The sequence below is a fragment of the Lissotriton helveticus genome, chromosome 8 (genome assembly GCF_964261635.1).
Source record: "Lissotriton helveticus chromosome 8, aLisHel1.1, whole genome shotgun sequence".
In the NCBI taxonomy this organism is placed as follows: Eukaryota; Metazoa; Chordata; class Amphibia; order Caudata; family Salamandridae; genus Lissotriton; species Lissotriton helveticus.
Genome location: NC_136069.1, coordinates 1,466,690,987 through 1,466,703,438, shown reverse-complemented (window position 1 = coordinate 1,466,703,438; position 12,452 = coordinate 1,466,690,987). Strand labels below are relative to the sequence as shown.

The 12,452-nt window shown below is 41.2% G+C and overlaps 1 protein-coding gene across 3 annotated transcripts in view; it reads right to left on the bottom strand.

Moving 5' to 3' along the window:
* The window catches only part of SYNJ1 (synaptojanin 1), a 706,257-nt gene that overhangs the window by 69,516 nt on the left and 624,289 nt on the right, over nt 1-12,452 (bottom strand). For all 3 annotated transcript variants that reach the window (XM_078658404.1, XM_078658402.1, XM_078658403.1), the window contains one exon: nt 550-690. In XM_078658404.1, the coding sequence (XP_078514530.1) occupies nt 550-690 (141 nt within the window). The remainder of the gene's footprint in view (nt 1-549; nt 691-12,452) is intronic.

The window sequence follows — 12,452 nt, the reverse complement described above, 5'->3', positions numbered from 1 at the left end:
ACCAAATGCAGTAGGAATGCCCTAATATAGTTCCAACATTTATTTTGACGTCTTGGAGGTTGAAGAAGCCAGAACAAAAGGCACAAAAAATGTCAGAACTGTTCTATACCAAAAACAAACATTGCAGAAGACACCAGGCTGAAAAAATATATAATTATTCTGTACATTTTCAAAATCACGAAGGAATATTAAGAAGGCTTGAAGTCTTTGTAGGACAGTATGGGAAATTGGAAATAAGGTTAGAAAATGCTATGAGCCCTCTTCTTCTCCAAAATGCAGCCTTATCCAGTCATTCCCTCTTCATTGGAGTGTGAATCTCCTACTCCCAACGTACAGATTTCCGAGAGTATTAAGTTACATAACCGTACAGGAGAAAAATACATTAGTGTATAGAAGAGCCTAACCTATGCTTTCCCATAATTATGTTGCAGTAGCATACAGATACTCTGTTAGCTTGCCTTCTTACATATTAGAAATCTCCCTTACAGTAACTTAACAGGAATAACAAAATGTAATATTATCAAACACCCATTTCCATGCTTATTGTACCTGATGGAGGTGGAGGTCTTTGTGGCGGGGCTGATCGAGCTGGTGGAGCACCTGGGCGTGGAGGTGGAGCACGTTTAGGTTCCAAGGCAAGTTGGAGAGACTCCCTCTGTAGTGCAATTGGTTGAAAGTCAGCTGTAGATCCTACGAAAATGAATGGCAAGTATTAATACTTATGAAGGTGCATTAAAATTTTCTGTAATTTTCAACAGACGTCTGTCGCATGGAATGGCCAATAAACAAAATATTAGAAACATTCAAAATACTTTGAGGTGGTTCTAATATAAAGAAAAGTAATAATACTGACAAAAGTGAACCACTTTGAGATCCTTTATAACCCTGATTTTTATATTTTTTGACACAAAAAGATCCCAACAAATAAAACCAGGATTATTTCGGTCAATGACACGGCATATGGGGCGCGTTAGAAGTCAGCCTTCTCACCACTTTTGTTTAAAGCAAGTATGTTCCAGCTAGCTCTGCTGTTTGAAAGGAGCGATCTGTGATATTACATTTCACAACATATCTAAGCTACTCAGTTGGCTCTGGACAAAGTGGTGGAGGCCTTTTTTACCATAGTGGCATGAGATGGGATTTTTTTAAAGGCATTTCTAAAGTGCACAAATAACTGTAAAGCTGTCCTTGTAATAAAACCCAACATCAATAGCCCACAGGCCCGGGTAACAAACATTCTACGATTAGTTTGCGACTGCTAAAACATTTCCTATTTGTGATTATCAAATAAAGTACCACAAATAAGATTAACTAAATATTGACAATTTATGAAGTTGCAAAAACTAAATTTTATGCTTCAAAATTACTATCGAGTCGAATCAAGGTGTTAACCAGGCGTATGGTTTTAAAGGGTACCCAGATTTTTCAACATGGCGTCTGTATGCACTGGGGAGTATATTGAGGATTTGTGCCGTGGCACAGCAGAGGCGATGGAAGAAGAGAGAGGATCTGTGAGGAAGGCACTTTTTGTAAAATACATCTGATCTTATCAATCAGATTCTACTTGAATTCATACAAGGGCTTGATCCATTGCTAAGAACAGACACATAGAAGACAGGCACTACATACATATTTTAAGTCCAATGCTAACAAAACCTTGCTTGAGTAGTTATCCAACACATAAAAGGTAATCGGAGGAATGATTGCAGTCTAACCACTGGCAATCACTTGGGTTAACATTCCAAGCCCACTGTTCTTTTGCCCACCAGGCCACCAGCTTGGACATAGTCATATGCAAATCAGTCTGGACACTGCTCCAGTTGGAACAGTCCAGCCTGATCTGCCAGGCCAGGTCTTCTCTGGACCGAAACACAAGCCACCCAGACCGGTTTCACTCTGATTTGGGCTTGGCAGTCAGGTGTAGCTTGGTTCCAGGGGCACTGTGAGCATGCAATACATGTCTGGGCATACCCTTGCCACTTAGGATAGTACATCAAATAGACAAAAGGGGATGGGAGGAATGTTTACAAGAAATCTAACCACTGGCGAATGCTCTGGGTAACCTGCAAACCAGCCTAGCCAGGGAACTTAGTGATGGTTGCCAGCTAGGTAAATCAGACGTTACATATATTTCTTTAAAACATGATATACAGCACATTTCAAAACAATAAGTGTATACATTTTTCGTTACAGATACCAGAGCCTAGGCTCACCGTCCCCGGATAACTACACCATACCTTATGCATGCAGTCAGAGTGAAAGAAAATATAACAGTGCACCCAAATGCCCTCGGTTACAGAGCAAACAATTGGCCTTCCCAAAGGAAGTATCACATGTCGACACAAAAGTAACAGTGCACTTTAGGATACTCCAAGGACCTCACGTAAAATGACTGCATGCAGAGCAATGTTACACACCACAGCAACAAAACAGGCCTCTCCTTATGTGCCTGTGGCTGACAACTTGGATGATGAAGAGTTTCAACCTAGGTAACCCCTCCAAACCCAGATCAGGATGCAGTCAGGGCTTCAGCATGAAGGGCGTGCCATACAGGAATCACAAATAACTACCTAACAGGTCATTCTGTAATGCACAATAACATAAAATCGTATGAAAATATTTATCTTTATCAGAAAGAATCCTGCTTATTCACAGGTGCACATTTGAATAAAGGAAACGAATACCAGTCCTGGCATGTACTCAGTAACGAAAACAAACCAGAATACACTCAAATAACATTTTCAAAATTCTACTATTTTCATAACAAACAACAGTATTTACTTTGATGTCTCCTCCTCCCTCTCAGTAGTGGTTGTACCCGTCATTACTGTTTATACAGGAACACTACTCAGATTAGAATTCTCCCCGCTTCCCTCAGCAACAACTTGCTCAATGCATATGGAACATGTACTAACCGCCTGGACACGTCACCACTAAAATGTCCCATCTCCATCTGGAAGCTTACAATGCGTCTGGTAACCAGAGTAGCAGGTGTGGTCAGTTGGTTCACTGACCTGCTAAAGACATCTGTCTATGCCATTGGCTGCTGCTTTCCTCCTTTAGCGCAGTACACAGTGACGTAACAGCTTCAGTGAGTTAAGTCCGAAATGTTTCTTGAGAAACTACTGAGGCCCTCTTTAATTGACTCTCACACTGCCTGGTAGCCTTCCTTAATTTCATTGCCAATCCCACAAAATCCCCTACTTATCCCATGTAATGTCTGACTGCTGGCTGAGTACAACCCATGAATATGTTTCTATCACCCTGAATTGGATGTATGAGCAACAGCCCCTACTCTTTCAGGATCAGTAGTGGGTAGTTGCCTTGCTGCAATACAACATTTACTTATTAATCTGACTCTCCATTGAGCTGCACTCAAAAGAGTCTGTGCCTGTTGGAGTCAAAGTGATTCTGCAGAAAAGTAACGTGACTTGTCTTCTGACATGCTTTGGCCATGTGCTGGAATCTTGTGGCGCAGGAATTGTGCTAGGCGTGGGTTCACCAGGCTCTCCAACTGTTTCTCCTCTTCTGCTTCAACATCTTGTTGCGTATGGATGTCTATAGCAACAAGCACTGCTTACGGCTTAGAATAAATATGATTAAAATATATACACCACATCTTACAGATATACACATCTATATTAATAAGTGTGGTAGATTAGAACTAATATAATACTTGGTGCTTTACATTTTTGGGGAATATATCAAGTATATATATATATATACATATATATACATATATTCGCTCCAACACTCCTCCTGATAAGGATGATACTCGGACACCCAGGTTAACTTGCAAGTGAGGTTTATTAGGCAAGTAGAAAAACAACGCGTTTCGCCATTACGGCTTATTCACGCTCACCAAGTTAATCTAGACGCCATCTTTAAATACATGATCACGTAAAAACACCAAAGTGCAATGTGAAAACAATGGCGGACATTTTGACATGGAGTGTTGGCAATTGTAAATACTCGCATATGCATATTATAATACATTATTATGCCAGATCGTTACGCATTCTATTATGAACACTGGTATTGTTCAATAATAAAATTGAATGGTGGCAAAAGATATAAGTCACACATTGTCTTTCATAATTCATGAAATTTACATCATAAAAATGCCAACAAAGTTCCAATTAAACCGGGTAATAAAACGGACATGGAATAATATAAATTCATGGTTAAAATGCCAAAACCAGGACTTCAATGAAACCCATGCCACGTGATACTACACACGAGTAAGCGGTAATGTCATTGGTTGTTGTCATGGTATTGTAGTATCGTGGCAGTTCATTTGTCTCCAGAATTACTTCCGTAACCATAGTATCAAGTAAACACAAGGGTTTCCATTATTTCCACGCCCAAGTGGGCTTTTCAAGCAGAATGAACGTAGTTGGTAATTCGATACTCCATATAACATTGAGTCCCTGCCCTAGTGGGCAATTAATGCATTTCCATCCAATATAACCCGGCGTCATACTAATTAGTCCGTCAACAATCAGCACAAGTGCCCATATCCTAAAGAGTTAAAAACAACATATTTTAAAAGCAAGCAGGATGATACAGTACAAAAAATAGTTAGCAGTCAAAATACAATTATTCATACAGATGAATTGATAGCTCCTCACTTACATTCAGGCCTTTCGGTGTAAGACAATCAAAGTCTATGATGTAACGAGACTCTAGTTTGCGAAGTGACAGTTCTCTGTTACCACCTCGCACACCCAAATTCACACAGTCAATTACAACCATCTGTACTAGATTTTCATCTTGCATATGCAATTCTCGAAAATGGCGAGCAATGGGATATTGTTTGTTACAACCCCTTATGGCACGTAGGTGTTCAAGCACCCGTTTTTTAGCCTCATGTTTGGTGCTTCCAACATACCACTTGTCGCACGGACAAATTAACACATATACACTGTTTGGGGTGTTACATGACAGTTTTTTTCTGATGACAAATTCCCTAGATGTATTGGGAACTAGTAATGTCTTAACACCCTTACTGTTTTTACATGCCTTACATTTACGACAGCCTCTAAAACCCTGGGATTTGGTATTCACATCAGAGTCGATACTAGTCACATAATTGTGACTCAATTCATCCCGTAAGGATCTGCTTTTCTTGAAGGTAATTTGTGGGTTGTCACTCAATTCTCTCTTTAGGTGGTCGTCAGTCAATAATACATGCCAATGTTTCTGAAAAATTCTGCGTATCTCGTTGGCCTGTCCCGAAAATTTAGTGATAAATCTCATATTATTGAGATCCTCCTGATCTTTATTGGGGTGTAGTAATTCGTCCCTGGATTTCAATTCTACTCTTGCAGCAGCATTAGTTAAAATATTTCTGCTGTACCCTCTTTCTAAGAATCTTTCCTGCATCAATTTCTCTTCCTCTTTATAGGCTGCCAAAGTGCTACAGTTCCTCTTGGCACGCAACAGCTCGCCATAGGGGATACTTTGCACTAGATTTCTAGGATGGCAGCTTTTTGCACTGAGAATACTGTTCCACGCAGTTTTTTTGCGGAAGAGTTTAGTTGCGTGTGTTTTATTACGCACTTCCACCAACACATCCAGGAACTCCATTTTTTCTTTACTGACATGTTGGGAAAATGGCAAATTCAGAGTGTTATTATTGAGTTTCTCAATGAAAAGATTCCCAGACATTGTATCCCCTGACCAAATGAAAAAGATGTCGTCAATGTACCGCAGCCACAGGACAACGTTGGAAAATTCTGCCATCTCGCTGACAACCTGCTCCTCCCACCAGCCCATGAATAAATTCGCGTAGCTGGGGGCGAAGCAGGTTCCCATGGCAGTGCCCTGTGACTGCCGGTACACGACTCCATCAAAAATAAAAAAATTATTTTCCAAAAAAAACTCAATCATGGCCAGGATCATTTGAGAGTGATGCAGTAAAGAGATAGATCTCATTTTCAGAAAGTGCTGAACAGCTGTCAAGCCCTGTTTGTGTTGTATGCTTGTATATAAGCTGCTCACATCTAAAAAACAATAAGAAATTACTTTCCCAGTGGATTCCATTGATGATAGTAAGGAAATGAGTAGTATCTCTCAAGTAGGAAGGAAGTGCCACCACGTAAGGTCTAAGATAGTGGTCTATGTATTTTGAAGTATGTTCCAAAAGGGACCCAATGGAAGACACTATAGGTCGTCCCGGTGGGTTATTGGCGTCTTTGTGGAGTTTCGGGAGTAGATAAAGTATGGGAATTCTGGGGTGGGCACAATACAGATAGTATAATTCCCCCCACTCCAACAAACCTTTGTCCCTCCAATCCACAAAGAGTTCCCTGTACAAGATGTTAGATTTCAGTGTCTCATCATAGTCAGTCTTTGTGTAGCAAGTGCTATCGCCCAGTTGTCTATACCCTTCAGCTAGATATTTGTCCTTATCTAAAATGACGACATTGCCACCTTTGTCAGATTGTCGTATCACGATTCTCTGATCAGATCTTAAACTTTCAATAGAGGCAATTTGCTCTTCAGTCAGATTTTTATGTTTACTTGCCAATTTTTTGTAACGTATTTTTTGAAGATCCAGTAAAACACCTTTTTCGAATACCTCAATGGCATCACATTCTATCAAGGGTAAAAACACGGATTTGGGTTTAAATTTTGTACCTGGATTGACTCCCAATTCGGTACCCCAGGCCCCCCAATCAGGTGTAGATTCAACAGTATCATGATCCTCAGATAATGCATGTAGCATTTCAATATCACATACATTAAAATTGCTTTTAATCGTACTTCTACTTACAGTTCCAGAGTCCTTAGGTTTCGTGTTAAACCACTTTTTCAGTTTCAATTTCCTCGAGAACAGGAACAAATCTATCCTTGTCTGTGCAAAATTGAAATTGGACGATGGGCAAAAGGAGAGTCCTAACGCCAGGGTTTCAATCTCACTCCCAGATAGTGTTCGTTGTGAGAGATTTACCACAGTCATATTTGTTGTTTTTTTATACCCCTGGTTTCCATTCCCACTGGAGTGCTGCTGGCGTTTGATCCTCCTCTTTTTGGCTTGTTTGTTGCGCCTGTTCTTCCTCTGTTTTCTCGACCCCGTCCTCGGGGTTTCCCCCCTTCCCCTTGGTAGTCTGTCCGATTCTGATTGATCATTTGGAACTGTAATAAAAAATTATTTTTCTTCTTCTGTGGATCACTTACTAATTCTTGATTGAGGCCAGAAGTTGAGGCATCCGAGATGTTCACAAAAGGACAAAGGGAGTGGTGGAGGGTCCAAGGGGAGATTGTTTTATAGACCGAAAAAGTACCTAGTCCCCCAACTTGACAGCAAAAAACACGAGAGGTAGTTTGCATCCGAGATGTTCCCATCAGAGACATCACTCTCTACGATCTCACTCGTATTTCCATCAGGTTTATCTGTTGAAGCACCAACTGCACCTTTCTTGGTGAATAGATGGTCATATTTCTTCTGGAATGTCAACGTACGGCCCGCCTGATAGTCTTTATAATCACGGAGGAATTTTCTCTGTTTTTTCGCAGTAATTTCTTCTTCTAGCTTCTCCAATCTCAGTAGAAGTTTTTTCATAAACTCTTCGAACGCCTCTTTAGACATCAATTGTTCAATTTCTGCTGTGAGTTTCTCAATTTCTCCTAATATTTTAGCACAATCTTTGAGTGCGTATTTCACCAAGATCCTCATCATGGTAATTGAACACGAGGCAGAGTTTTCAGACCATTCCTCTAACATGTCTGTGTCTGGGTCCTCGTACGTTGGGATAGTGAAAATACGGAGACCCCTAGGGACCCGTTTGACCTCTATGTAGCGTTGCAAAGACTCCGCTTCCCACCATTTGGAAAGTTCCTTTCTATAAAGTTTTTCCAATTTATTGAGTAAAGCTTGTAGATTAATCTCCACATTAATATTCGATGCCGTTGTTCCTTCATCTATATTAGATACTGCGTTGGCAAAAAACAGTTTATCTGCCGTCTGCTTGCGGCGAGCTTCCAAATTACCTGCCATTTTAGATGGTCACTATCCTTGCAAGAAGACCTGTGCGTTTCAGGCTGCCTATTGCTGTGTATAGGCGACCTCACGCTCCCTTGCCCCTGGATCGTGTGGTAGTGCTTCGAAAGTCCAATTCAGTCCCTGTTCCACGGCATACAACCAGACAGCACCTCAATGAGGGTTCTGTCCCGGTTGCCAGCGGAATGGCGCAGAGTGCAGCTCCGTAGACACACAAACGTTACTTCCGCTCCCCGGCAACTAAAAACGGCACAGTTCCGTTTGACTGGTAAGATCCCCAGGGCACGTAGTTCTCTGCAGTGAGTTGCCGTACGCCATACGATCCGACGGGGGTCAGCTCGATCTTCAATCAATTTGCTCCTCCACCATTACCGGTAAAAAGATCAACGGCTGTCATGGGCGGTCCGAGAAGGGTAACCGGTATCCCAATAAATTCGCTCCAACACTCCTCCTGATAAGGACGATACTCGGACACCCAGGTTAACTTGCAAGTGAGGTTTATTAGGCAAGTAGAAAAACTACGCGTTTCGCCATTACGGCTTGTTCACGCTCACCAAGTTAATCTAGACGCCATCTTTAAATACATGATCACGTAAAAACACCAAAGTGCAATGTGAAAACAACGGCAGACATTTTGACATGGAGTGTTGGCAATTGTAAATACTCGCATATGCATATTATAATACATTATTATGCCAGATCGTTACGCATGACAGCCGTTGATCTTTTTACCGGTAATGGTGGAGGAGTATATATATATATATTTAATTGGAAATTCGGTATCATGTGATCAAGCCTGGGATGCGGCAGCGTCAAACGGAGTACAAGCAATATATATATATATATATATATATATATATTTAATTGGAAACTAGCTTGTAGGAGGTGATAAAGAGGTATCAATGGTGCTCTCTACAACTGTAGACTCAAGGTGTAGGGTAAATCATTCCACCATGACAGATGTTGGTGGCTAGCCAGAAGGGCCTACACCAGTGCCTGGAGACTCAGTCCGTCGTCTTGCAACCTTTACTTTGGTTCGGGAAAGAAGGTTGGTTCATCTCGTTTGTATTTCATCAATGGTAGGATGACTTAAACCAACTGCAATGTGGACAACCTGGCTTATGGGAGGGTGGCAACTATGACAAAATGGCTGCCCTCACATCCTAAAGTAACTTTTGACATAAGGGTCGCCTACGATACAACATGAGCTCGATATGTGAAAAATACATGAGAACACTGGGTACAGTCCCCTTGACGTGAAGTGCATTTTACACTATCCTTAAAATTCATGTTTTGAATGCAGAAGACAGCAGTAGAAGTCTTCAAAGCTCTCCATAAAAGAATCTCATCAATCTGGCCTGCGTAACTAAACCCTTGTATTTCAATGATGACCATCATTATTTTGTGGATTGTTTATTGAGATGCGCCGTCACTAAGAAAAGTTGTTTCCATGGCACCCTCTCTGCCAGGTTAACTAATAGAATAAGTGACAGTTTGCAGAAGGCGCTGTGGTGTTTAGAGAGCTAGGGTGGCCTCTAGAATTGCCTTATTTTTTTCCCTAGACCTCAAATGACATGACACTTGAACAACAATGCATATCCCTGAAACGCACTCTTCCTGCAAGTAAGATTACTCTTCCCCCTGAGAGGTCATGCCCAGTTCGCTCAGCACTACCTTCAGCAGGGCTTCGCTGTGACCAGCTTTGAAAAAAACAGTTTTTTCTTAACTGGAGCATGTGTTGCAAGACAGAATTTGTTGAAAACAGAAAGCATGTGTGTTTATTGACTTTGCGTGTTGCATAAAGTAACCGGGGTCCTGTTACCCTTCTGTTCTTGGCTCTGCTTTTCCCCCTGTCATTCTAGGGGTCGGAAGAACAGTGCCAAGGGTCGCAATGGACAAGCCAGGGGTCGCAGATGCGACCCCTAAATGTCATCTATGGCAGCTGCCAGTGTTGCTTGCGGACCTCTGGGGGTACAGTTGAGCCAACAATGGAGAATTTGGAGCGGGATTGGGAGGTAAGCTAGGTCGCCCAGAAAAATTTGGAATTTAGAGTAACAGAAGTTAGTCCATATCTCTTGGACCTAACTAAGGGGAAAAACCACGAGGTCATGTTGTCCCAACAGACAGACCTCTTAGGGCAATAGTTGTTAATAGCATTGCACTGGGCTTTCAATCAAGTAATCACTTAGCCATATTGTTAAGCGATTTCATAAACATTTTGCCATTAAGAGGACCGTTAAAAAACTATACAACAGAAATATAATTCTTCGACCTGCAAAAACTTCAATAGGACTTAACATTTCCAAACAGACTTGAAGAATAGCATCTCATATTGAAGGATCGGCTGGCCTATCCCAAATCCCTTCATTTTTCTCGCAATTGGAGTTAGTTCCCGATTCGGAGAATATTATTTGCCAGCAGAATTCTATAGTAAATGCCTGTGATTCATCAGAGCTCTCCATTACGTCTTCCCCCTTCGAGTAGCAAGGAAGATTATAAGAGCAAAATCTAAATGGAGCACAACCAAAATGGAGAAGCTTCCTCCCAGGATCAATACACTCTATAAACTCCCAGATATCGATATAGTTTACCATTCACATAAGTGTAAGCTTTTAAATGAGAGCAATGACTTACCAGGGGGAAAATGTTTAAGTTTCAGAAGCCCTACATACTTTTCAAAGTATCTTGGAATCTCACAGTATCTTGGAATCTATCTTAAAATTACTCAAAAAAAACAACCCTAACCTCAGATCACATATTGGAATCTTTATTTAAAATTATCTTGGCAATATCCAACAATACTGATAAGGTAGGTTACCTTAGAGGCACCTTCTCTAGCGTCGGCCTCTCTAGGAGTCATTTGCAAACCTTTTTTGAGAGCAAAGGCCAAAGTGAGAACCACAAAGATGTTGAAGTAGGAATACTTTCTCTCTCTAAATGTGTGATAAAAAAGAAAAAAAACTGCAATTTGACAATCAAATGTATTCTCTCAGGAACTTTTTTTCTCCTATGACTACCGTTATCGATGATCAAGAAGTTGAGACAACGTTGTCTTCGAACTCTTCACTGTTACCATTACAAATTACTCTTTTTTCAGTATTTGCTGTAAAGAAAAACACTGGATGTCCAGATTCTGAAAGGAATTAAGAAAAGGCAATAAACGATCAGGTTTCAGCCCAGGAAAAAAGCATAGCTGACCTCCCCTCTGAGAAATATAAAAAGAAGAAAAAGCTGAGTAAGTGGGAGACATTGAAAAAACAATGGAGGCATTTTGGGTTTCCTACGGGTGAAAGATGTACTCTATATTGAGCCTGCGATAACCAATCTCATTTGAAGGCTCCCTGTACCAAAGTAACAGAGATGGTAGTCCCTACAAGGCTAAAAGCACTTGAAAACACAGAGCCAATGGTAAGATTACTTGGCGGTAATTTGAACCCTTTAGAAGTACCTTTTATATCTGATCTAGTACTGGAGGTCTCAACTGGTCAGACTGTACAGAAAGGGCATTGCCAATCTCCTTCTCTAAATAGGTTACAAACGAAGAGTAAGCATCAATCAAAGGACCAGGATAAACTACATGCACAACTGATTTTCGTTCCCTCTTTCCAGGGGATGCTGGGCCTTTAAATGAGGTAAAGTTACTGGCGCTATTACAGACATTTCCATCATTAAAATTTCTTTCATCAATCGAGATCTATAGAGTCTTCTTCCCTGATACAAGAGACTTCTCATACAGGAGAGTGATTTTCTGTCCAATTATATTCTATTCATTTTAGGGAACACAAAACATGTTTAGAAAGAATGGATATGATGCATTTGTGGTAAAAGGCCCAAATAATTCTTCTGTGCAGAAGAAATAGATACTGAAGTTTGGTGAACCTGGCGGCTATGTAGAAAGCAGAAACAAAAACCAATTACTTTTCTTCAGTAATGCCTTATCTGGTAGAGATTACCTAGCTGCAGATTCCATACCGTAGGCACCAGACTGGCTCCAGAGCTTTTTTGAGCAGTAACCTTGTGCACCGGTAAGAGGCATCCTTCAGTTCCACCTCTGCAATGACATGCGCAGTACCCATACTGGCGCCACCCAGAGCACCTAAGTCCGTTACTTTAGGCACTTTCCACACCAGGAGCGTGGAGCCACGATGAGAACTGACCACTGGTGTGAAAAAACCTAAGGCCCTGAGAAGGGTGTCCCTGATACTATAATTGGCCCACAGAGGGGGGGAGGATCGGTAAGGAATTTGCGGCTAGATAGAATGCCTACCAGATTAGGCATTACCGAAGGTAAGTAACTTGTTCATCTGATAGAGACTTCTAGTCGCAGATTCCTTCCTGAGAATAGATACCCAAGCAATGCCTTCCCTGGATGTGGTTCTGCAGAGCCAATTCTACATTTTAAAAGTACTGTAGAACAGAGCAAGCGAAGTACCCGTCGTGATAGACC